Source organism: Thermothielavioides terrestris, chromosome 1 (genome assembly GCF_000226115.1).
Source record: "Thermothielavioides terrestris NRRL 8126 chromosome 1, complete sequence".
Lineage (NCBI taxonomy): Eukaryota > Fungi > Ascomycota > Sordariomycetes > Sordariales > Chaetomiaceae > Thermothielavioides > Thermothielavioides terrestris.
In genome coordinates, this window is record NC_016457.1 from 5,528,627 (window position 1) to 5,552,716 (window position 24,090).

The 24,090-nt window shown below is 59.5% G+C and overlaps 10 protein-coding genes across 10 annotated transcripts; 5 read left to right on the forward strand and 5 right to left on the reverse strand.

Annotated features, from left to right (window-relative positions):
- The first annotated feature begins 369 nt into the window (after window positions 1–369).
- On the forward strand, window positions 370–1,491 carry THITE_2109066 (uncharacterized protein). Its single transcript, XM_003649880.1, has 2 exons — window positions 370–969; window positions 1,064–1,491. Exons 1-2 carry the CDS (start codon window positions 854–856, stop codon window positions 1,320–1,322), a joined length of 375 nt encoding a protein of 124 aa, XP_003649928.1. The 5' UTR covers window positions 370–853; the 3' UTR covers window positions 1,323–1,491.
- A 700-nt stretch (window positions 1,492–2,191) lies between these two features.
- THITE_2109069 (glycosyltransferase family 62 protein) lies at window positions 2,192–4,071 on the reverse strand. Its single transcript, XM_003649881.1, has 6 exons — window positions 3,719–4,071; window positions 3,007–3,635; window positions 2,900–2,947; window positions 2,765–2,845; window positions 2,570–2,707; window positions 2,192–2,513 (listed from the first exon to the last, which is right to left on the reverse strand). Exons 1-6 carry the CDS (start codon window positions 3,889–3,891, stop codon window positions 2,362–2,364), a joined length of 1,221 nt encoding a protein of 406 aa, XP_003649929.1. The 5' UTR covers window positions 3,892–4,071; the 3' UTR covers window positions 2,192–2,361.
- Window positions 4,072–5,576: 1,505 nt separating this feature from the next.
- On the forward strand, window positions 5,577–6,976 carry THITE_2109071 (uncharacterized protein). Its single transcript, XM_003649882.1, has one exon. It carries the CDS (start codon window positions 5,722–5,724, stop codon window positions 6,889–6,891), a length of 1,170 nt encoding a protein of 389 aa, XP_003649930.1. The 5' UTR covers window positions 5,577–5,721; the 3' UTR covers window positions 6,892–6,976.
- A 3,173-nt stretch (window positions 6,977–10,149) lies between these two features.
- On the forward strand, window positions 10,150–12,320 carry THITE_2109074 (uncharacterized protein). Its single transcript, XM_003649883.1, has 4 exons — window positions 10,150–10,236; window positions 10,778–10,841; window positions 10,900–11,749; window positions 11,821–12,320. Exons 2-4 carry the CDS (start codon window positions 10,790–10,792, stop codon window positions 12,128–12,130), a joined length of 1,212 nt encoding a protein of 403 aa, XP_003649931.1. The 5' UTR covers window positions 10,150–10,236; window positions 10,778–10,789; the 3' UTR covers window positions 12,131–12,320.
- A 447-nt stretch (window positions 12,321–12,767) lies between these two features.
- THITE_126831 (uncharacterized protein) lies at window positions 12,768–13,315 on the forward strand. Its single transcript, XM_003649884.1, has one exon. The coding sequence runs from the start codon at window positions 12,811–12,813 to the stop codon at window positions 13,102–13,104; it is 294 nt and encodes a 97-aa protein (XP_003649932.1). The 5' UTR covers window positions 12,768–12,810; the 3' UTR covers window positions 13,105–13,315.
- A 373-nt stretch (window positions 13,316–13,688) lies between these two features.
- On the reverse strand, window positions 13,689–15,117 carry THITE_2109081 (uncharacterized protein; the record flags this gene model as incomplete). The annotated part of the gene is made up of 1 exon (XM_003649885.1): window positions 13,689–15,117. A coding segment is annotated over exon 1 (995 nt), but the record flags the coding sequence as incomplete, so codon positions are not given.
- A 9-nt stretch (window positions 15,118–15,126) lies between these two features.
- THITE_2109082 (uncharacterized protein) lies at window positions 15,127–15,677 on the reverse strand. Its single transcript, XM_003649886.1, has one exon. It carries the CDS (start codon window positions 15,567–15,569, stop codon window positions 15,372–15,374), a length of 198 nt encoding a protein of 65 aa, XP_003649934.1. The 5' UTR covers window positions 15,570–15,677; the 3' UTR covers window positions 15,127–15,371.
- Window positions 15,678–16,154: 477 nt separating this feature from the next.
- On the reverse strand, window positions 16,155–19,227 carry THITE_2109083 (uncharacterized protein). The gene has a single exon (XM_003649887.1). It carries the CDS (start codon window positions 18,714–18,716, stop codon window positions 16,212–16,214), a length of 2,505 nt encoding a protein of 834 aa, XP_003649935.1. The 5' UTR covers window positions 18,717–19,227; the 3' UTR covers window positions 16,155–16,211.
- Window positions 19,228–19,725: 498 nt separating this feature from the next.
- THITE_2109085 (uncharacterized protein) lies at window positions 19,726–21,658 on the forward strand. Its single transcript, XM_003649888.1, has 2 exons — window positions 19,726–21,290; window positions 21,381–21,658. The coding sequence occupies exons 1-2, from the start codon at window positions 19,836–19,838 to the stop codon at window positions 21,480–21,482; spliced, it is 1,557 nt and encodes a 518-aa protein (XP_003649936.1). The 5' UTR covers window positions 19,726–19,835; the 3' UTR covers window positions 21,483–21,658.
- Window positions 21,659–22,097: 439 nt separating this feature from the next.
- Window positions 22,098–23,791, reverse strand: THITE_2109088 (uncharacterized protein). Its single transcript, XM_003649889.1, has 7 exons — window positions 23,648–23,791; window positions 23,518–23,588; window positions 23,436–23,458; window positions 23,311–23,369; window positions 23,141–23,256; window positions 22,956–23,078; window positions 22,098–22,883 (listed from the first exon to the last, which is right to left on the reverse strand). Exons 1-7 carry the CDS (start codon window positions 23,685–23,687, stop codon window positions 22,422–22,424), a joined length of 894 nt encoding a protein of 297 aa, XP_003649937.1. The 5' UTR covers window positions 23,688–23,791; the 3' UTR covers window positions 22,098–22,421.
- Window positions 23,792–24,090: the final 299 nt, after the last annotated feature.

Here is a 24,090-nt window from a genome sequence, read left to right on the forward strand (position 1 = left end):
CTCCAAGGTTGGGTGTAAAGAATTCGGGCGTAGAGGTCTATCCGTGGTGGCCGGGTAAGAGGCTGTTAGGCTGGGAAAGTCGAGAGTTCGAGAGTCCGATGGTGGCCGAACTTGAACGGGAAGTGCGCTTGGCATTCGGGTGGGCCGGGGTGGACTTTTGGATTGCACAATCGGACACTGTGGAGTCCCGGAGAGCGGTGGCGGACAGGCCGCACATGCGGTTATGTTTTGCGCAGTGTAGAATACAGTACTATGTCCAGTAGTGCTCAGATGTCAACGATTTGTTGCTTATGGGCCGGATGTGCTAAGTGGGCACGCGGGCAGGTGGAAGCCGAGTTCGAAGTTACCGAGGTGTCTGCGGCCGACAGCCCGAATACAACATAAAGTGTTGGCTGTGTCGACATGCAAGTCCCCCTTTGTCTTCGGTTTGCTGTCGAGTGTCTGAAAACCCGACTTACTGTTGACGTGTTGGCGCAAATCTTTCTGCGTTCTGCAACATATGGGGATCCCTGTGGTCGAGAACTTCTCACTGGTTTAACGATCCATTGACTGTCGTGTATCCGGGTTTCTGGCTCATCTATTACCTCATCGCCCGATAATTACTGGTTTTTGAAACAGACTTTGGTAATTATGGTACCTTACCCCTTTCTGTCATCCACTCAGACATTCCAAGGCACAAATTCAGGCAGCAACGGTTTTTCCCGGGCCAAGCTTTCGCAGCTCGGCCAGCGGACCGTCTTGATTTCGCGGCAATTTGGAGATTTGGCGACGACCGTTCACGAGAAGCTTCAAAGCTCACCTCACCCCACGTCCGCTGCGCAAACAACCCACCACCACCGCCGCAACCGTCGCCATGACTGCACCGTCCTTGTACAACGCCGTCGTCAAGCGGCCGTGGCTCCTTAAATTGCTCCAGCCAGTCGCCAACTGGTACACCAATGCCGCTGGCTACCGTCAGATGGGTCTCCGGTGAGTTTCCCTCTTCTCTTCTCAGTTCCCTCCATTGGACCTCCTCGACCATCAGCTGCTCACCATTGCCCGCCACCCCTTCCCCACCGAACAGCGCCGACGACCTCATCTCGGAGGAGAACGAAACGGTGCTCAAGGCGCTGCGCCGGCTGCCGCCCAAGGAGAGCTACGACCGCGTCTACCGGATCCGGCGCGCGACGCAGCTCAGCCTGCAGCACAAGATCCTGCCCAGGTCCGAGTGGACCAAGCCCGAGGAGGACGTGCCCTACCTGACGCCCATCCTGGAGCAGCTCGCCGCCGAGGCCAAGGAGCGCGAAGCCCTCGACACCATGACCGTTCTCAAGAAGCACTAGATGACGGGAAGGAGGACGATATGATGTGTTGGACGGAGGGGAGAGGGGCGACGAATGGGCGCCGGGGTGGATGAATTGAACGGATGCGCGGAGGTTAGAGGGAGGGCGCAGCAACTGTACTTTTACGCGGTGGTCCACTGGAGTACGCCGATGGGCAAAGAGAGAAGGCGTTGGGGGCGGTTACCCTTGTATATGCGTATAGACGCCGGCTCTGGATTGCTTCGTCTAACAGACTGCTCGCCCGTTTTCCTTTGTCCAGAATTGCTTTCCGTCTTCGCCGAGTTGGAAGGGCAGTCGTTTCCAATGTGATCTTGGCATTGATTTGACCGTTGTCTTCTCATAGCCTGGTCGCAGCTCTGTTTAAAACGTCTCGAAGAGCAGCAGCAAGAATTGGTGCAGCATAACCACACACCGCGGACCAGCATGCCTGAAGAAGCATATCCATTCTTTCCAGCCCGCCTTCGATCTGAAACCACAAGGAATACGATTCCTCATTATTCCTACTTCCTGCATCCCAGCCAATGTCGACAGATATCTTCGAATGCAAGCGCCCCAATGCTATGCAAGGACTCCATCCCATCCCCGGCAGTGATGTATATACAGAGAGGTCCCGCAACGCCCCCATAACCGCCCAGTCGGGAGCGGCGGGAGAGTCTCTCGTCTTCTCCCACGCCACAGCCAACCCTCTATTCCCGTACATGTGAGATATGCCTGATGTATCCCACGTCGACAACCGTAGCGTACCAATAATCGAATTAATGAACCTCGAGGCGCCGCCTCTGTCCTTTCCCTCTAACACGGGTGAGAAGGGAAGCGGAAAACAAAAGTAAGTGGGGGCTAGCCTGACGAATATTTATAGCGAACAGAAGGAAAGGTAGAACGACAATGAAAACATCAAGGCAAAATGAGACCCTATGCAGAACCCTGTAACGCCTGGCGCCCACATTGCCTGCAGCTCACCATGTCTCGAGTATGTATCGTCGGCTGTCGTGCGGTAATAAGGTCGTGAGGGCGGATAAATAAGAGAGAGAAGGCGATCCTAGTACTTGTGGTCGTCCTTCTCCTCGGTGTCGATGTGCCAGACAACGTAGTTGGGCAGGCCGTAGACGCCGTAGCCCGCCCGCTTGGCCATCTTCGCGAAGCCTTCTGTTTCGGCTTGGTTCTCGAAGGCATAACATGGGAAGTTAATTCCTTAACCCTGTATTAGCGCGCAAGCTTGCAAGGCACAAAAATGCTGGGCTGCTCACCCGATCGGTGGACGTCTGCCTTGACAATGATGTTGACGCCGCCGATGCCGTCCAGCTCAATCTCCTCGTGCTTGTTGCCCCGCCAGTCACCCATGAGGGCCATGTGTTTTCGGCCCGTGTCGTAGTACTTCTTGTAGCCTGCAAGATCGGGTCAGCTGCGCCAGCAAGTGGGGTTTACTGGTAGGCAAGACGCACCCTCAACCAAAATATCGTCCTTTGACAGCTTCGAGGCAAGCCGACGAGCCTTATTCGACTCGACCCAAGAGTTGTAATCGACTGCGAATGGTTAGCAATAGGATCGGCGCAAGAGCGAGGATGCTAGCGACGCACATCTGCCTTCAATATCGCGACCGTCCTCGAACCGGTGGAACCAGATGTCTGCAATAACGTCAGCACCTGTATCCGGCGAAAGAATTGCTGTAGGCTCCTATCCATACTAGGAACGAGGATGTCCCGATCATGGGCGATGAAGTCCTCGAGAACGTCGGCGGGGCACTCCACAATGTCCACGTCCCGCCAGTACACCCACGAATGGTCGGGCCGGAGGGCCGTGGACAGGAGGTAGTTCCTGGCCCTGGCCAAGGCCTTGCGCCGCGGCGCCTGGATTTCGAAGCCGTGGCGGTCGTCAACCGCCTGACTCAGCTTGAAGCCAAAATCCTTCTCGACCACCGTAGCACTCCGAAAGGGGACGCTGCCTCCGCTCTTCTGGATCCTATCGAGCTCGGCGGCGAGGACGGCGAGGGTCTCGTCGGTGCTGTCGCTGACCAGGAAGGCGAGGTCGATGAGATCATGGGGGTAGGTGAGGTTGGTGATAAGCTCAAAGTATCGAGGTAGGTGAGGAGCTGCATCCTTGAGCGGGGTGAGGATGAGCACGCGTTCTCTGTTCTCCACGGCCTTCGTCGTGGACTTGATGACGTTCAGGTCGACATGTTGGACAGTGGACGAGTTGACCTCTACCGGGGCGTGGTGGTTGAAGAGGACGGGTGTACGGAGGTGCGCGTTCCAAGCCGCTTGCTCGTTCGGTGTCATCTCCATCGGTGACTTTGACGGGCCCCAGCAGTAGAAACTATGGCCGAGGGGAGGGCGTGGTTAGCGGCAGGATGCGCACGAGGACTGGCGACGAATCGCGGGGGGGTTAAGACGACGAACCTCTGCATGCCCGACGCTGAGCTGCGAACGCACCGCCATAGTAATAGTATTGCGCCGGCGAGAGCGACGAGCAGGAGAAAGCGCGTCCTGGTCAACAGCATCCATATCGCCCTCGTGGGTGGCAGGCTTGCTCTGGCGGCCTTCCAGCTAACGCCGCCCTTCGGGAGCAGCATCGCGGTGTTCCAGCGGCCCTCAGTGCTACCACCATCAAACATCCGTGGCGTGGCCGGTAGTAGAGAGGGCGCCCGCCCTGGCAGCTCCTCGGCGCGCCGTGGGAAGAAAAAAAAGTGCGCCAATCTGATCAGACGGTTGAGAGGAAGGCGTCCGTCGTGGGGGCACAGCGAGCTGTCCGAGACTGGCCGAAATTTGGAGCAACGCGGGGGGCAGAGCAAACAGTCTGGCACGGTCCGGGCGGCCGGGACAACTTGGTTCGTGAGGGTTAGCTAGGTAGCTAACTATCGTCTTGCGAGTTTCGTCGTCGTGCGCAGAGAATGGACGTCCGCCGTCACTATTATCCTTCGTCGGTGTTCTTTCAGCCGTACTGCAGCCGCGTTCGTCGAGAGAATTCTCGGCTTAACAAGAGCTGTCAAGTTCGAGACCGCCGTGGAAGCCAATTGGAAAGTGAACAGGAGCCATGCGCCAGTCCTGGTTGCGGCCATTTAGCGATTAGTTCGTTCACGTTAGTTACTGGCTGCCAGGGGTCTGGGACCCGCTCCTTCTTCCATTTGCTGCAGAATCAAGATATGATATCCGCTCAAAGTCGCAACCCTGGCCCCTCTCCAACTACTGGACATACTGTGGTAGGGTGTACAGGAAAACCAACTCTGCAAACCATGGAAAATTCCACGGTGCCCATCAGCACATGCAATTTGCGGTGTGCTGCATGATTCAGACACCTCCGCAATCTCGTATAACCCATTGAATCGATGGTTTGCAAGCTCTCCGAGTCCTGGATCAGGTATCAGATTATCTGCGAACCAGCACGCCAAGGCGGGCCAAGACGCCACGCGTCTGCTGGCGGCGTCCACTTCTGGAACGAAGCTTCGACTCGGGCACTCAATCGGACTGCATTTGAGAGCACGGATTGCCAGCATGGATTACCTACTTGAGAACTTCACACTCACACATGCCAAACCTGCAGGGATGACTGATCCGGCATCTCCCATCGTCCAAATTCTCTGTCTTTCCAAGTTTCTTGGATTTTTCTTATGCTGATCACCCCACGGCGTCCTCTATGACCAAGATTCATCTGGAAAGCGTGATAACTACGGGATACTCCGTACACGACAAGCTTTCGCACACGTTCGAAAGGAGAGCGGCATGAATCGTAATCTGGTCCAGATCTTGCGAGGGTTTACCTGCCGTGATTTGCAAGCGCCAATGGGGCACAGCTTCTTGGCTAATGAGATTGTCAGCGCTCCGGCTTGGCAAGCGGCAGGGTGACGAGTCCGGATGGTCTCTCGAAGTACTTGTACTCCGCAGTGTCCGGAGAAGTGGACGGCCCATTCCGTCCTTGAGCTGCTTCTCAAGCACGTGAGCAGGCGACAGAAGCGCGTTGACATCTCGCAGGGCGCGTTTTAGTTGCCGTACAAAAGGACGCCCCTCCATCCATTCAGGGGTCCGCCATGTCAGTGTCGGCCCGTCCTCTCCTTTCCCGTTGGAAACACGCCGCGTCTCGTTGATTAGTGAGCGCCTGCACGCAAAATCATTCATTCCGACGAGGCTTGAATTCGTGAGGGCCGCTTGGTGAGCAGCAGATGCGAGCGGCAGCGGAGAGGCCAGCCTCGCCGCGCCCACGTCTCACGTTGCGCCCCGTAGCCTTGTCGCCAATCTGACTATTGCTTCTTAACGCTGGTCGTTGTTGTTGAGTATACTTCGTGGCTAGAGCACGCTCGGCATATCGGCGCTCCGGCTTGCCCTCGAACTTGCACTACGCGGGTAAATCAGGTTGTCGCCTGCTTTCTGTTCGTCCCCCAACTGGGTGAACCACCTGCACCACCATCATGGCATCAAGGAGATCAGCGCGCCTGGCCGCCATGGCCGCCATGGCCAGCGACGCAAACATCGCAACCGTAGCGCCTTCAGCGGCGAGTCGCAAGCGGAAAGCGGCAACACAGGCACCAACGGCCAACGGTGCTCTCGAAGCGCCCTCAACTCCGCGGCGGCGACGCATTGTTAAGCTGGACGCCGAAGACCCCCCGACTCCCACGCCCGACGCCGTGAGCCTCATCGCGGAAGAGGCACACACGCAGAAACCCAAGCCGGCAGCCGTCACCCGACTGGCTGACCCTAGCCGCACCAACGCGCTCCTCCGGTCGCCCAAGACGTCGCGGATCATCGCCTCGACGCCTCTTGACGCCGTCTCCCCGTCCAAGCTCCGAACTAGCGTCAAACCTACGGCGGGCACGACACCAGCTGCGATCACGACAACGACTGCTAATATCCTCGAAGAAGCTTGCGCGCATCTTATCAAAGTCGACCCGCGCATGAAGCCGCTCATCGACAAGCATTACTGCCGCATGTTCTCGCCCGAGGGCCTGGCCGAGCAGATCGACCCCTTCGAGGCGCTCTGCAGCAGCATCATCTCGCAGCAGGTCAGCGGCGCAGCCGCCAAGTCGATCAAAGCGCGCTTCATCGCCCTCTTCAACTCCGGGTCGGGCCCTAACGCCGCCGACGGCCCCGCGGACGACAACGACGGCCCCGGCACGCGCGCCTCCTTCCCGCGCCCCGAGGAGGTAGCCGCCACGCCGCTGGACCGGCTGCGCACGGCGGGCCTGTCGCAGCGCAAGGCCGAGTACATCCAGGGGCTGGCGGCCAAGTTCGGCACGGGCGAGCTGACGGCGCAGATGCTGGCGGACGCGCCGGACGACGAGCTGCTGGCGCGGCTGACGGCGGTGCGCGGGCTGGGCCGGTGGAGCGCCGAGATGTTCGCGTGCTTCGCGCTCAAGCGCATGGACGTCTTCTCGCTCGGCGACCTGGGCGTGCAGCGCGGCATGGCCGCCTTCGTCGGCCGCGACGTCGCCAAGCTCAAGGCCAAGGGCGCCGGCGGGAAGTGGAAGTATATGAGCGAGCGAGAGATGGTCGAGATCAGCGACCGGTTTAGGCCGTTCCGCAGCCTGTTTATGTGGTATATGTGGCGCGTGGAGGAGACTGATGTCAGCACTATGGAGTGAGGCGGTTTGCATCGGGGGGTGTGTAGCTACACGTCTTCACCAGCGCTCCAGCGGTACACAAATCTGAAGCGAAGCAATGGCCGGCGCCGTCCCGTCGTGGTGGTTTGTGTGTCTTGCTAAGGATACACAACGGGTCATAGGAGCACATTGCCCAGCTTTGTAGCACGGCTTCACGTTTCGTGCCAGAACGGATTGGTGTCGCGAGGAAGCAGGAGCCGTGTCACTGGAAAACAAGCTTGCCGTTTGTGCATCGCGACGCTGAGCGCCAATACACTACACTGCTCCGTTGATCCATGTCGATCATCGTCACGAGGTCTCTCTCGGAGACAGACCGTGTTATACATACCCTACTCTCTCCGCCAACCGGTTAACGGTGCTCGGCTCATAATCCATCATGGCAGTGCGCCTGACCGTATCAGACGGTACCACAATACGTTTGATGAGTAAACGCGATTGGTATCCATTGTACAGTAAGTAAAGCAAGTAGAGATGTCCGGAGTAGTTAGTAGTTCTTCACCCTCTTCGTTGCCCAACCTGAGCAGGGCAACATCCCTTCAGGACCTGCAAGACGGGACTAGCGACACCAGGAGAGAACCTCCGACGACACACAGCAGAGCCCCATCGCGCGTCTGTTGGTGGAACGCCAGAGCAGCATGTTTAACAAAACTTGCTGCGCGCTGCGCAGCATGTACTGTCCTGCACATAGCGCGGAGCATTGAGAACGGGGTGTGGAGAGCACCGTCACTGCTCCCCTCGAGGAGCAACCAATGACTGTACGCTGCTTGCTGTGAATTCTAACTGTGTACACTCCTTGACGGGATGTGGGACGACAACCACTCGCGGAGGCGCACAGCGGGGGAGCTTGGAGGGCATACGCAATCATGTGGGAAGCCCGCTCGCCACGGCTCTTGCACACGCACGCACACGGACCCGTCCTACATAGTTTGTACGTGGGCAGCACACAGATCCCCGTCTGTTTTTCGTCCACGGTGGGACGTTGTAGCACTGCACCCTCGGGTAGGCTAGCACGCGACGAACTTGACCTCAGGGTGAAGAGTCTTGCATGAGACATGCGTATCGTCGGTACGGTACTTTGCTGTTGACCGCGCGACGCACGTCGCCGGATAAGCTCTCAGTTTGGCTGATTACCGCATTGGGAAAGAGAAGGATTTCTGCTGTGAAATAGGGGGGTTATCGGAGGCCTCGTGTACACACGAGCCGTGTTCGTCCAAATAAGGTTGTTCTTGATGCGATAGTTCGTCACACATCGTCATGTGGTTACAGTAACTCTTCACTCGGGAAACGGCGATTGAGTGAGCGCAGGAGCACCAAGTGTACGGAATACCGAGGTGGTAATGAGCAGAAATTCGCATGGGATGAACTTCTCACAGTCTACGCACAGCCACTCAAAAGGGATCTCAGATGGTTGATGAACGGAGGATGCAGGTATGCCAAGAATGGCAGGTTGGGATTGGCAGGAGAGGTCCGTCTGGAATCGTCGGGGGCGCGAGATGGTGCAGCACGTCAGTGGTGAACTGCATGGAGATCGCCTCCGTCAAAGTGGGGTGGCTCGGGTCTACACCTCCTCCAGCATTCTGAATCCTAGCGTGGTACTTGTCGATCAACTAAGCCCAAAACAGTCAAAGTGCCGAGAAGTTCAGATACAGCCAAGCCCCATACAGTTTCTATTGCCACAGAAGTATCAGTACTTCAGGTAGATACAACCCTTCAAGTTTTCAAATACCATGTGAAACCACTAGGGCATTGAGTGTGCAAGCCGTCGGAGGAGGTCTTCCAGTATCGCCGCGCCTTTCCCTCCTAAATGGCCTCCTTCAGCCTCGAGGGTGGTGGAGAGATTGCAGTGTGGTGGTTTGAATGCAAGTGTGGCGCTTTAAATGCAGTGTGGTGGTTGGATTCGACTTGGTTCGATGAAATTCGCGCTGTTGGTTACGAGAAGTACCCTGCCATAGAAATTATGAGAAGAGTAACTTGCTAGCCAAAAATGGATTAAAGTTGGCACTAAGTGGGGCAAAGTATCGCACTAGGATTCAGAATGCTGGAGGAGGTGTAGAATGGCCAATCAAACCTAGGTCCTCTTCGTATCAGGTCTGCACTCCTGCACTCCGAGCTCTGTGTTCTGTCTCGATAAGCCGGTTGCGGTCGCATTGTACTGAAGTGAGTAGTATATAATCCGTACGGACTCGTTATGTGCCAGACTCGTGGTAAGTAGTGTAGGTAGTGAGGATGCCAGAAGACTCGATGTGTTTGTTGACGACATCAGACGCGAAAGCAAGAAACCTACCGCCTCTGGGCGAATTAACAAATTAGGGTGACGACGTTATCTGGGAACTGTATGAAAGGGCCGATGCACCGCGACGCTGCGCCTCCCGAACCGTTCGCAATCGACAACAGTGCAAACGGCGTTGAATCAGGCGGCGGGAAACGGTGATGCCTGGCCAATCCCTTCCCCCGGCAAGATTTGGCCCCAGGCCAGCCCGCACAAACCGCCATCGACGTCGGTGGGAGGGCCGTGGGAGGTGGCCAAGCTTGCTTGGGCCGAGGTGGTGGGCAGTTGGAACGAGCTTCCAGGGGCGCCATGTCCGTCCAAGGAATCTGACCCACAGAGGTGACACGGTCCTGACAGTAGCGGCCGCTAGAGCCACGCCCTCATTTCCGCCAAGCTCGGATGAAGCGGACGCGTTGATGGTTTGGGAAATAGAGCAGATAGGTAGATACAATTTGGGACGGAATGCATCGGCGGCGGGAGACGACATATGTACAGCAACTGGAGATGAGTTCCTCCGTCTAACCATGTATAAATTCCTTGTAAGGTCTGGAATTTGTTTTGACCAGATACCAATGACAGAGTTGAGACCCACGAAGCTGAGCCGAGACGGGGAGGTCGGGTTGCTGGAAGCTGCTCCGACTTGCGCGGCGCACACGCCAAGCCTGCAGCTATAGGGGCGTGTCCGGATGAATATCGGACCCACTTGCAATAATTTGGCTCCAATTGCCCCCTTCTTCCTGGGCAGGTTTCTGGTTTCTGCTCTGTTCTCTGCCCCTTGGACCAACCTTGTTACCGGATTGCTCCTCGACAAGGCACACCTTTCTCCTTCCTGTCTCACGGTGGAACATCACCTTCCTCCCTCCTCTCGTTAGCTTTTCCTTCGATTCACTCGTTACTGCCCCGTGTTCCTTCCGACTTGGTGCTTTGAAAGAAGCATCCGAGTTTTGCCCCCGTTTTTCGCGACTTCAAGAACCCCGAAATCTCTGCGGCAGTCGCGTCGTCGAAAATCTAGGCACCGACCTTGTGGAATTCCGACCCCCATCTGATCCGGAAGAGAGGTGCGTTGTTGGCGTTTGATCGCATTCGATCCCCAGTTGCATGCATCCCTAGCCTGGAGGAGGCAGTTGGACAGAGAGACACGCGCTTTGCCGTTTTTCCTCGTGTGCCCTGTTTTCGCACCATTGCCTGCCCGTCCAGTCCGCACGATCCACGAGTGGCACGAGTCAGGCCATCGCAACCAGGAACTAGGCCCATCCCGCCTTCCCCATACCTGGGCGTGCTTCAACAAGCCTGCCAGAGGCTAGATCGGAGAACGGACGCCGGACGGGAAGGTAGAGAACGAGAGGCGGGTTGGGGGTTCACCTGATCGCGAGCCAGCTCAATTGCACGGTTCTGTCTGTCTCGCGGCTGCCATCCGGTCTGGACCGACTTCCAACACACCAATTTGACTCAACCAGAAAATCCTGGAACTTGTGCCTCCCCGCCACATCACCGCGGTTGCACTAGTTGTTTCCCACCCCGTCAAGCCTCGTGGACTGCTTCAGTATTATAATAATTTCTCGACCGCCAGCCCGGATTCTAATCGTGCTCAGTTAGCAGACTTCGCCAAAAATGTTTGTCAAGCATCTTCTCCCTGCCTTCGTGGCACTCGGTTCGGTCGCGGGTAAGTGCACTCCTGCTCAACGATGCTGCGATACACGCGTGTTGACCCAGCTATCCAGCACAAAGCCAGACCTGCACGGTGTCCACGACGACCATCCAGAGCCAGGCCGAGGCGACCAAGCTCGCTGGTTGCGGGACAGTTGACGGCACCATCGTGATTAGCAACACCGCTGGCGGCAACATCGACATCTCGGGCCCCAAGAAGATCACAGGCGATCTCAAGATCGAGAACAACGGCGCGATTGTCACCCTGGCCAGTTCCAGCCTGTCCTCGATTAGCGGCACTTTCTTGGTCAACAACGTGACCCAGCTCAACTCGATCGACTTCGAGCAGCTCACGTCGGTTCAGAAGCTCGAGCTGCAGTCGGTTACGAACCTGAACACGCTCAAATTTGGGCCCCTCACTGAGGCCAAGGAGATCGATATCAGCGACACTTTCCTCACCAGCTTGGACAGCATCCAGGCCAGCTCCGTCACGAATTTCAACATCAACAACAACCGCCGGCTCACCAAGGTCACTTCCTCGCTCAAGACCTTGGATGACGTCCTCATCGTGTCTGCGAACGGCCTCGACTTCGAGATCGACCTGCCCAAGCTGGTCTGGATCGCAAACATGACCATCGCCAACGTCTCGACCTTCTCGGTCCCGGCCCTGCAGGTCGTCAATGGCTCTGCCCGCTTTGATTCCAACAAGTTCTCTACCTTCAGCGCTCCCAACCTCACCAAGACCGAGTCGGGTGACATCTCTTTTGTTGGCAACGCTGCTCTGACCAACATCTCGATCCCCAAGTTGACCTCGATCGGCGGTGGCCTGCTCATCGCCAACAACACCGCTCTGCACAAGATCAACTTTTTCTCCAAGCTTGAGCGCGTCGGCGGTGCTGTGAAGCTCCGCGGCAACTTCACCGAGTAAGCTGTCCCGCCACGCCGTGGGCTTCGCCTCTCTTTCGTGACCGTCTACTGACCTGCCGTCTTCCCAGTGTCGAGTTCCCTGCTCTCGATGACGTCCAGGGTGCCTTTGACGTCTCGAGCACGGGCGACATCACCTCGTCGTGCGACAAGCTGCAGGCGTCCGCTCCCCGCAACCAGGGTGGCGACGGCAAGTTCCAGGGCACCTTCTCCTGCACCAGCAACAACGAGAGGGCCAACGAAGACACGGGCACCAACACCTCCAGCACTGGCAGCACTGGCGGTAGCGGCGACAACGGCGAGAACAGCGCCTCCAGCGCCGCCTTCAACGCCGCCCTCTTCGGTCTCGTCGCCGTCGCCGCTCTCGCCTCGGCGCTCTAAAGGATGGACGGTTGATGGTACCGTGTTGATTCTGGGTCGCGGCGTTGTTTCTTTCCTTGCACTGTTTAGGCTGGGCAAATGCGAGTTGGGTCTCTGTGCTCTTGTTTCGGGCTCGTCAGGTTTCACCCATCACCCCCATCCATCACCCCCATCTCGTCTCACGTCCGCGCGCTGGAGGTTCCACCTGTCCCATTGTTTCCTTTTGAACCCAACCGAAACTAACTCTCTGGGGTTTTGTGTCGCTGCCTGCCTGCCTGTCTACCTGCCTGCTGATGATTTGATTTGGGGGCTTGGTTGGTTGGTTCTCTTTTCCATACCCACACCGCACCGCACCGCAAAACTCGCTTCGCGCCCGTTCTACATAACTGGAACCGCTAGATTAATATCTCTCGATAGAGACGCTGGATTTTGTTGAATTGGCTCTTTTCTCTTTTCCTTTTTTGATGTCCTGGCATTCCCTTGAGCCGCAGATCGATCGGGACCGTTCTCTCTCTGTGTGTGTGTGGGTGTGTGTGTGTGACACCGGCGGATGTAATCCCCATAACCCCTTGTCTGTGTTGTAAGTGGCTGGCCGGCAGCGAGAAGTCGCTTTGCTCGCTCGGTGGTTGGTGTTGGGCAGGCAGTCCAAACTACCTGGCTTGCTTGGCTTCCGCAGGCGAAGCGATGAGGATTTAATTAAGATGGGCTGTTCGCCGTGTGGCACGGTCATGGTCACACAGTCACGGTCGGTCATCAGGGGTTGGGCGTGTGTGGGACAGGCAATGTCTGCGGACTGGGCGGGGTGGGGGGTGATGGGTGGATTGGGTGTTCTGAGTGTGGACGGGCGACAGGGGAAGGAGATGTGTTTCTCGGAGAGGAGGGTTTTTGAGGTGACGTGTGCTGTGTGTGTGTGTGTGTGTGTGTGTGTGTGTGTGTGTGTGTGTGTGTGTGTGTGTGTGTGTTTGAGGAGGGCTGGAAGAGGTGTAATAGTGTAATTAGTGGTTGTTTGGTTGGATGGATTGGTGACGCGCTTGGGGAGAGGGGGAGGAACGGCCAGTCAGTCCGTCAGTTGGTGGTCGATGACGGATGGCTGTGTCTAGCTAGCTGTGTAGTGTTGCTGCTGCTGCTGCTGCGGGTTTCTTTGTGTATGCTATCGTTTTCTTCGCGATGTTTGTATTAAGGTTGTCTGTGTGTGCCGGATGAGAGAATACTCTGGCTGGTGATGGTTGTGGGTGACTTTGCGACCAACACAGCGAGTGACATGACATGATATGGGTTGGCATCGCCGTTGTGAAGGCAGGCTGATGGCTGTGTCCTGTTCCGCCTACGTTACCCAAAAGCAGTCTTGCGCCATCAGTTGAGCAACACCGGAGCGTGGTGTCATTCTTCTCACAGGTGTATTGGATCTGTATCGTGGACCGCGCCAGCCCCCAGCAGTGAGATAGCTTGTTATACAGCAGGTGTATGTACACCATGAGATACAGGTGCATCATCCCCAGTCGGCGTTATAACCGCGACAGGGCGCCTCCTCACCCATCGTAGATCCCCTCCTCAAACTTCTCCTCGTCGTAGATCCTGGCGGCAATCGAGTTCCCGTTGAACACACGCTGCTCGAGCGCGTTGACAGCCTACAATCCCCCAATGGGTCAGCTTCTCCCGTCCTCTCAGTCACTAAAACCTCCACCAACCAACTGCAGGGGAGCAGCAAGAAGGAAATCGAGGAGGCGGAGGAGGTACGGCAGGGGAAACAAACTCACCCGCAGCGCCGAAACGGGGTCGACAAACTTGATAAACACCCGACGGCCCTCGACGTCGATCAGCACGCGCTCGACCCGGCCGTACTGCTCGCCGCACTCCTCGCCAATCTCCTGCCCCAGCCCGGCCTCCACCTCGGCCTCCAGGTCCGGCATGTTCTCCAGCATGTTGTGCAGCACCACCACCGCCGACACCTTGCCGAACTTGTCGTCTCCTCCTCCCTCTTCACTCCTACCACCGCCGCGACCACCACCGCCGCGACCACCACCGCCGCGACCCCCACCGCCCTCCTGATCCTGCTGGCCAGCAAATTCTGACTGGGATTGGGATTGGGATTGGGATTGGGATGGGGGTCTGCCGGCCTTCGGCGCGATAATGCGCCCCCGCCCGCCGCGCTCCGCGAAGCCGCCGCCCTCGGCGTCCGGCCGGCGCCGGCGCTTCTCCACCTGCACGCGCAGCGCCGACGTGATGCCGGACGCCGACGCGCCCAGCCCGGTGCCCTTGGTCCAGCCGTACTTGGCCATCAGCCGCTGGGCGAAGCCATTCTGTCCTGGCCGGTTGGAGCGGGGCGCGTCGGTGTTGTCGACGTCTGCTGCATTGGGGAGGGTGGCAGTGGTGGGAGGTAGCGGGATCGAGGCCGGGTCGTAGTCGTCTTCGTCGTCGTCGTCGAGGTCCATTGCCTCGTTTGGCGGGGGAGGTGGGGGCACGTCGTAGCGCACGGGGGCGCGGGAGATGGTGGCGGCGTCTGTGGGAGGGGGCGGTGGAGGAGGAGGGGTTGGCGAGGCTGTTGCTGGCGGTGGTGGTGGTGGTGGTGGCGGCGCTGCGCCTGAGAGTGCGAGGCGGCGGGCGTAGGCGTCCTCGCCGGTTGCGTCGTCGGGGACGGGAGCAGCGGCGCGCGGAGGCGACATGGGTGGCGGCGCAAACGTGAGCGAAGCCGGAGGCGCGAATTGATCTGGAGGGTTAGCAATAGTCATGGCTGCAGATTGGTCTGTCCGTAATCAAAAACTCACTTCCCAAGCCGGGCCTCTCCTCCTCCTCGCCCTCACTGCGCCGCTCGCTCTCATCGCTCCCTCCCCTCGTCCGCCTCCGCCGGTGAGCGTACAGCACGGCCTTCCACTCCTGCACCTCGCGGATGCGCTCCTCGCTGCGCAGGTACTCCTCGACGTTTGTGGGGCGGGCCGGGTCGTACAGCTCGTCCCAGTTTGTCTCGCGCGGCGCGTCGTCGGCGGCCTTCTTCTTCTTCTTGCGGCGGCCGCCGCGCTGCCGCTTCTCGCCGGTGCCGTACAGGTACTCGTCCTCCTCGGTGGCGGCCCAGTCGGCGAGGGTGCTGCGCGGCTGGGCAGGTGCGGCCGTACTCGCAGCACTTGCTGCCGCTGGGGATGCGGCTGCGGCTGCGACTGCTGACGGGACAGCGGGCGGCGCCTTTAGGAAGCCTGGTTTGGCTTTCGCGGGCTGCTTGACTTGCGGACGGCGGATGGGTTGGAAGCGGAGGGCTGTGGGAGAAAAATTAGTCCCTGTTATATATCCAAAACACCGTGCTCTCCGCCGTGGCAACCATACCGGGATCGATGGTCTTCTTTGCTGTAGCCTCGTCCTTGAACAGCACCGGATCGCGAGAGATGGACGCCGAGCTGTCGGTCTCGAGCAGGTTCGCATACAGCGACATGCCCGTCCGAGCCGGCGGTTGCGAAGGCGGGGGCACCATCGCGAATGTTTAAGCTTCGCTCCAGGTCAAGGTTGGAAGATTGCGGTATGACGACGCAGAGGTGTTGGAGGGCAGGTCGATGGAGCTCAGCCTTGCGTGCGAGGCCGAAGACAGTGGCGTACTATACCAGTACGACTGTGTCGCACGGTGGTTCAAAGTGGTGGGGCTCAGCCTCGTCTTAGCTGGACCTAACTTACCTGGTTACGGCGTAATACAGTACACCGCAGTCCGAATTACCAACTTCAACCACGCAATCCATTGTGTAAAATACGTGCACCTCATATTGAATATGCGATGGAGGAACAGTGGGCTGTTTCCTTCCAATAACTCCACTCCACGGTACTGCAGTTCAGCATGGTCTTGTCAAGCCCGCTGTATTATCATCCAAACAGGGACTTCGTGAGGTACCTAGTACAGTACACGAGGGAGTTTCTGGAGGGGCCTTTTCCCCAGAACTTCCGCCCAAATCGATTCGTGATCATGATAACTCCAACATTCATTTACCCCCTTTTTCGCCTGCCTCCATGAGAACTCCCGAGCCGAGCGACGCACCAACGACCAATGAACTCCCGCTATATATTCCCAGCTTGCTTTTAAATCCTGCCGCCGCCGCCGCCGAGGCCCCCGGGCCATTGGGGCCTCCTAGTACTTCCTCTCCTTGGGCAGCTTCTTCGCCTCGAGCAGCTCGACGTCCTTCTTGTCGTAGTAGTGGCCGCCAAACTCGGACAGCCAGCTGGGCTCGACGGGGATGACGGACCGCACGTACTCGCGCGAGGTGACGACCAGCTCGTGGTAGATGATCACCTTGGGCGGCGGGTCCATGGACCGGACCACGCTGCTGGGGTGCACGTAGACGGTCATGTTGTTCTTGAGGGTGCGGTAGCCGTCGCCGCCGCGGTTGAGCCGGGCCGCGTTGAGGAAGAAGGCCGACGTCAGCGCGCGCAGCACCGGCCGCACGTTGGCGATGCCGCCGCACGACCCCGTCGCGCCGCCCTCGAGCACGCGGTCGCACAGCTTGGCCAGCTGGTCGCGCACGTCGCGCGCCCGCGTCAGCGACCGCTGCGTTAAAAAGTTCTCCCTGGCCCAGATGGGCGAGTAGTCCGCCTCGACCCACTGGTTGTACACGTTGAGCAGCGTGAGGTGGTCGCCGCCCTCGCGCACCGTGAAGCGCGCCCGCGCGCTGTCCGCGTGCACCTTCTTGTCCTTGGGCCGGAAGAAGAGCGTGCCCACCTCGCCGAGCATCGAGACGATCGTCAGCACCTCCTCGATGCAGCCCTCCTGCGTGGCCGCGATGAGCGCCTTGGCGAGCATCGGCTCCGTCGGGAACTCGCCCATCTGCCGCCCCAGCCGCGTCAGCGCGCCCGCGCTGTTGAGCGCCCCGAGCGCGTACAGCATGTTGAGCGACTTGATGAGCAGCTCCGTCGGCGGCGGGTCCAGGAAGTCGAACCCGAGGAGGTCGTCGATGCCCAGCGCCTTGAGCTGCAGCACCACGCTCGAGAGCGACGTCCGCTGGATCTCGGGCGTCGGCGACTCGTCCATCTCGGAGAGGTACGCGAACTTGGTGTACAGCCGGAAGCACTTGCCGGGCCGCACGCGGCCGGCTCGGCCCATCCGCTGGTTCGCCGCCGCCCGCGAGCAGGGCACCACCGCCAGGGTCGACTGCCCCGTCGTGCCGACCGGGCTGAACGTGTTCTCCTTGACGTAGCCGCAGTCGATGACGTAGACGATGCCGTCGATGGTCAGCGACGTCTCGGCGATGTTCGTCGAGAAGACGACTTTCCTTGCTTTCGGCGGCGTCGGCTCGAAGATCTTCGCTTGCAGCTCCGACGGCATATTCGCGTAGATGGGTAGCGCTATGATCTCGGGTACCCTGCTTCCCAGCTTCCGTTTGATCTCCTCGACTCTTTCGCAAGCACGGTCGATCTCTTCTTGGCCGGTCAGGAACACGAGGATGCCGCCCTCGGGCTGAGTCGCGTGGATCTGGAAGACCGTCACGAGACTGGCCTCCAAGTAGTTGCTCTCCGGCGCTGATGTGTAGTACACCTCCACCGGGTGGACGCGGCCGGGGACGTTGAAGATGGGCGCGTCGTCAAAGTACGCGCTGAATTTCTCAGCGTTCAACGTTGCCGACGAGATAATCAGCTTCAGCTCTGGCCGCGCCCGGGTAAGATCCTTGATCAGGGCCAGCAGGATGTCGGTGTGCACCGTTCGCTCGTGAGCTTCGTCGATCATGATGGCCGAGTAGCCTTCGAGGGTCGGCGACGTGACCATCTCCCTGAGGAGCATACCGTCCGTCATGTACTTGAGTATGGTCTTGTCGCTGGTGCAGTCCTCGAAGCGGATCGAGTATCCGACTTCGCGCCCCAACCTCACTCCCATCTCGTCGGCAACACGGGCGGCGACGCTCATGGCGGCCACTCGGCGCGGCTGGGTGCACGCGATCTTCATTCCGTCCTTGGTAAATCCGGCCTCGTGCAGGTATTGCGGTATTTGCGTCGTCTTGCCCGAGCCGGTCTCGCCGACGAGGATGAGAACCTGGTACTCCTTGACGGCATCCAGGAATGCGTCGCGGTAGGCATAGACCGGTAAGCTTTTCCGGACCTCCTGGATCGTCCTTGCCGCCTTCTCGGCAGCCTCGATCTTCTCCTGCAGGATTCTCTGCTCCTGGGTCAGACCGTTGCTGGGTTGCGCGTACTTGGCGGCGTCGCGAACGAAGGTGATGGCATCCTCGTCCAGCAAGAAGTCGTACTCTCCCTCGTCCTCGCGCTCGCGGCTCTGGATCTGCGCCTTCGCCTTGACGGTCTGTTCGCGCTCCCACTCCTCGTACTCGGTGACGTGCTTCTCGTTGCCGTATTCGTCTCTCTCGACGTGGCGCTTGTAGAGCGCCTCCTCTTTCTTCTTGCTGTCACCTTCGTACTGATCGGGTAGCCGGTAGCCGTCTTGGTAGTCGTCGATGCGCGCCCTCTCCTCGGCGAGGCGCAGAATCTCGCGGTTCTTGGCGAACTCGGCCTTCTCGCGCTCCGTCAGGCGGACGCCGGACCGCAGCTCGGCCGTTTCCTCGGCGACCTGTTTCCGCAGAAGCGCCAGCTTCTCGGCCTCTCTCTTCGCCAAGTACTGCTGGCGCGACTTGAGACGCAGCTCGGACATCTTGGGGTCTTCGCGCCGTGAGTCGTCGCGAGTGGTCCTCGAGCCGCTATCCTTTTCGCTGCGTGGCGGCGGCGACCTGGAGCGCCGCCGGGGAGAATCGTCGCCGTCGTGCCGCCTGCTTTTGTGTCGACGCGGTGACCTCGATCGATCGCGGGATCTGTCGCGTTTGCGGTCCTTCCTCTCCCGATCCCGATCCCGATCCCGATCTCTCCTGTCGCCTTTTGGAGGAGGCGCAGGTTCGTCGTCCATGGGAACGAACGCATACCGTTTGGAAGACATGGTTCCAAGAGTATGGCGGCGGCAGAAATGGCCGCAGCGACGGCAGCGGCAAGTGGCTTGCGTGTGCTTGGCGTGTGCGTGTGTTGCTGGGAGCTGCTGGCGGCTCGTCGAGGCAGCGTCGGGGCAGCGAGGCAACTTCAATACGGAGTCACTTCGGTATCATCGAGTATGGGATTACGGAGTGCAGCTGCCCAGGCCTGCAAATCGTTATCTTATCGGAGGACCCCTGCCTTGCATGGCCCACCAGCACGTGGAGCAGCCCACCGAGTGCAGAAGCTGTTGACAGCAACCAAAGGGAGAACAACTGCCGTACCTAACGTTCAGTAAAAGCCCACTGCATCGCCGGCCTTGTTGTTAGTAGTCGTTCAGTCCTTTCTTTTTCTTCCCTTTTTCTTAGTTCACGCCGGCTCGCTTCTTCTTCATCCGTCCTCACTGCCCATCTCCCATATCTGTCTGGGGAGCGTCAGCCCCACCCGTCCCAGAAAGGCAGGCAAAGCTTTGGATGACACCATCGCCGTAGCGCCGGCCCGGGGTGCGCGAAACGGCCCAGCCCGGCGGCGATCCGACAGTGTTCCCCCGGCGATCTCGGAGTCGCGACTCTCTGTGTCTGTCTCTGCATTCACAATGCAATTGATCCTCTTCGCCTGAAAAAGCAGCTATATTCATGGATCTTGCTTGTCTCTGGCCACTGTAAAATATTTTATCAATCAAATTTACCTCATTTTTGGCTCAACGCTGTGATACCCGCTTCAGATTCCGAGTCTCGTTGGGATCCCGGAACACGGAACACTCGACGCTCCAACACTCGGCACAGGCACACCCACGCTCACGCAACCCACCATGGCCGCTTTGACCCTACAATCAGCCATCCAGGGCGCGCCCGACTCGACGGCCGTCATTGTGCCCTCCCGCCCGCTTGCCCTGTCCGTCACCTACAAGGAGCTGGTCTCCGAGGTGGCCTCGTTCCAGCAGAAGCTGGCCGCCATAGGCATCGCCCAGGGATCCCCCGTGTCCATCGCGACCGTCAACTCGTACGAGTTCATCGTGTCCTTCCTGGCCGCCTCGTGGCAGCGCGCCATTGCCGCCCCGCTGAATCCCGCCTACAAGCAGGCCGAGTTCGAGTTCTACATCGAGGATGTCAAGTCGGCCATCGTGCTGGTGCCCAGGGGCGCCTACCAGAGCGCCAGTCCGGCCGTGAAGGCCGCCCAGAGGTTCAACGCCGCCATCGCCGAGTGCTACTGGGATGCCGCGAAGAAGGAGGTCGCCCTCGACGTGAAGGAGCTCGGCCAGCTGCAAGGCAAGCCCGGCCAGCCCGTGCTGAAGCCCGAGCCCGAGGACATCGCCCTGGTCCTGCACACCAGCGGAACCACGTCGAGACCCAAAGTCGTGCCCCTCTCGCACCGGAACCTGACTCGGACCATGCAGAACATCCAGCAGACCTACCAGCTCACCGCCGCGGACCGCACCATGCTCGTCATGCCGCTGTTCCACGTCCACGGCCTCCTCTGCGGCCTCCTCGCTCCTCTCTACTCCGGCGGCTCCGTCGTCGTCCCGACCAAGTTCTCCGCCTCCGACTTCTGGCGGGACTTCGTCACCCACAAAGCCAACTGGTACACGGCCGTCCCGACCATCCACCAGATCCTGCTCAAGAACCCGACCCCCAACCCGCTCCCCCCGATCCGCTTCATCCGCTCGTGCTCCTCCCCGCTCTCCCCCACCGTCTTCCACGCGCTCGAAGAGACCTACAAGGCCCCCGTGCTCGAAGCCTACGCCATGACCGAGGCCGCCCACCAGATGACGTCCAACCCCCTCCCGTCCGTCGGCAAGCGCAAGCCGGGCACCGTCGGCGTCGGCCAGGGCGTCGAAGTCGTCATCCTCGACGACGCCGGCAAGCCCGTGCCGCAGGGCCGCGAGGGCGAGATCTGCATCCGCGGCGCCAACGTCACGCGCGGCTACCTCAACAACCCGGAGGCCAACCGGGCCGCCTTCACGGCCGACGGCTACTTCCGCACCGGCGACCAGGGCCGCAAGGACGAGGACGGCTACGTCGTCATCACCGGCCGCATCAAGGAGCTGATCAACAAGGGCGGCGAGAAGATCTCGCCCATCGAGCTGGACAACGTGCTGACCCGCCACCCGGCCGTGTCCGAGGCCGTCAGCTTCGCCGTCCCCGACGACATGTACGGCCAGGACATCGGCGTCGCCGTCGTGCTCAAGCCCGGGCACCGCCTGCGCGACGACGAGCTGAAGGCCTGGGTGGCCGACAAGTTGGCCAAGTTCAAGGTGCCGAAGAAGGTGTGTAACCGAACACCACCCCCTCCCCCCGCGCATTTGTCTATCTTGCACGCGGCAAAGGCAAGCTAACCAAACGGATTCGTTCTGCAGGTCTATTTCACCGATGTCATGCCCAAGACGGCGACGGGCAAGATCCAGCGGCGCATTGTCGCCGAGGCCATGCAGAAGCAGGAAGGCCGCTCAAAGCTGTAGACTCAGGCTTGGGTAGAAAGTGAAGATCTGTATATTCTTGATATGTAGCGGATGATCTAGAGATACTGCTCCTGTGGATAGAACCAAACAAATCATCGGCGCTCAGGTCGCCGTCCCGCTCGGAGTTTGCTCTGGCTCGCAATACTGCATGATGATCCCGCGCCGCGCGCGACATTGACCTTTCACACCCAGCTCCCAGGCTCGTCGCTCGACTGATGAGTGAACAGTCCCTCTGGATTCCGCTGAGTGGCTGATCATCTGGCTGGCTAAAACCTACAAGCGATATACCCATGCATTCCTTAGCAACACCAACACGGGATTGATTTAAAGCAAACAAAAGGGAAAAAAGATATCACGAGAGAAACGACCGCTTGCCCCCTGAGCACCGAGGTCCACGCCACGCCCACGCCGCGCCACGCCCCAGGGAATGCCATGCTATGCCCCTACCTATCACCACCACCGCCACCGCCATCCCGCCTCGTCCGGCCCAATACACACTGTAAACCCCACCCACCCGTGGCCTGCCTCCTCCTCCCCCTCCTCTTCTTCTCTCCATCATATCTGATATGTTAATGTCTGGTCATGCCGGGCCCTATCACTAGCCCGCTCGGCGCGCTAAACAAAGGAGAAAAACGTTAAGCCACGTCTATTCCATCCCATGCCCCCCTTACAAAGGTGAACCTCCCGGCTGTCTCCCCGGCTGTCTCACCGCCTGTCTCCCGCCTGTCTCCCCGTCTGTCTGCCTGTCTGTCTGTCCGTTGGCAGGGGACCGAGGTTTACCCGCACCCATAAACTCTCAGGGAAAAACAGCCAGAGAAAAAGGAGCAAGAAAACGAAAAAGAAGTGGCTGAACTCGGTGAGGCGCGGGGGAAGGGCAGGGAAGGGGAAGCAGCTTGAATCATGCTGCTGCTCGTCGCCATAGCAGCGCCACGGCTTCGCCTAGAAGAGGAGATACCCCAGCAGGAAGCAGAACACACACAGCAGCGCGACCAGCGGCACGGGCACGCCCTCGGTGCCCCGCGGCTGCTCCTGCTGCTGCTGCTGTTGTGGCCTCTCCGCCTGCGCGAGCTGCTGCTGCTGGCGCCGCGCGTCCCCCTCCTCGGGCTCGGACGCGGCTGCCTTGCGCTGCCGCAGGCCGCCGGCCAGCTCCCTGTTGAGCGAGGCGATGGTGGCCTCGGCCTTGGCGAGCTTGTCGGCCAGCTCGTCGTATGACTCGGCCGCGGCTGCTGCCTTGGCGGGTGCCGCGGCGGCGGATGATGTCTGCGTGGCCGGGGCGGTCTCCGGTTCCGGCCGCGGCTCTCTCGGCTCCGGCGGCGAGGCGGCGGTGCTGTCGTCGAGGATCGTGGTGTCGTCGTGCGGGGAGGCGTAGGCTGGCGGCGCGGTGTCGGGAGTAGCGTCGTACTGTGTGCGCCGACCGGCGTTAATGCTGGATGGCCGGAAAAGGGGGAGACTGGAAAGGTGGAAAGAACATACCCCATTCGCGACTTGCCGCCGGATAGGCGTGACCGCGGGCTGTGACGGCGCCTCCTGGGCTGGCGGGAGCCAAGCCACCCGGATCTTCTTCTCCTGAATAGCCGACTTCTCTACTGATTCCCACTGCACGGGCTGGTTAGTATGTATAACATGCGCGCTCGGAAGTATGCGAGCCCTGAACCCACAATCTGCGCCACGTTGGTGAACTCCTTATCGGCGGTGATGGTTACGGACTGGACGAGGAACTTGTCGCGGCACTTGGCATCGAGCGGCGGCTCCTGCTTCATCGCCTGCAGCAGGACTGCGGAAGTCAGCGAGAGTCTGGCCTGGCGAAGGGGTTTGATTATAGACTCACCCGACACTTCGACCTCACGTCCGGCCTCGATGCGACCAGAGTTTGGCCGGACACAATACCTGTGGAGAATTAGTCACATCCTGACTGCGATGGACACGTAGGGGTGCGGCTCGGCGAGGGCATACTGCTTGGGCGCTGTGGTTTTGACCTGGGACCGTCAGAAAAGGACACAGAACACGAAAGAGAGGGGATTGCGTTGCCGGTTACCTTAAATGCCACAGGGGCCGTGTTGGGGTTCTTGATCTTGAGCACCTGGGCAACCTCGGCAGAGAAGGGCCCTAAGTAGGTCTGGTCAGACATGTTCAGCGAACCCGACAGAATTCAGGAGGAACCATACTGCGGAAGCCCAGCTCTAGCGGGTCGATTTCGACAGACATGATGGCAGTCCGGCCTTGCAAGCAGATAGGCGGCTGGATGTCGGGGCGTCGAAGGGGGCAATGGGCAGACCCGGCGAAAGCGCAGTGGTTGTGGAGACCAGAAAAGGGTCCCAAGTCTCGATCGACGGGATGGATGCGCTGACGAGGACAACTGTCGCGGTGGGCCTTGGAAGCGCGTGCTGTTGTATGTATTCCGTGCTGTGTATGTTTACGTTGTTTGTCTGCGGAGGGACGCAAACAGCATGGAAAGCGTCGGAGGACGGTTGGTAAGAGTGTACGGAATATGAGGCATCACGGCACTCTGAGCATGTCCACGGCAAAGCTGGCCCGGGCCAGGTCGACCCTTCCCTGACCTAAGCAAGTCAAGGGACCACGTTGGTGGGCCCGTGCTACCGTCATCAGG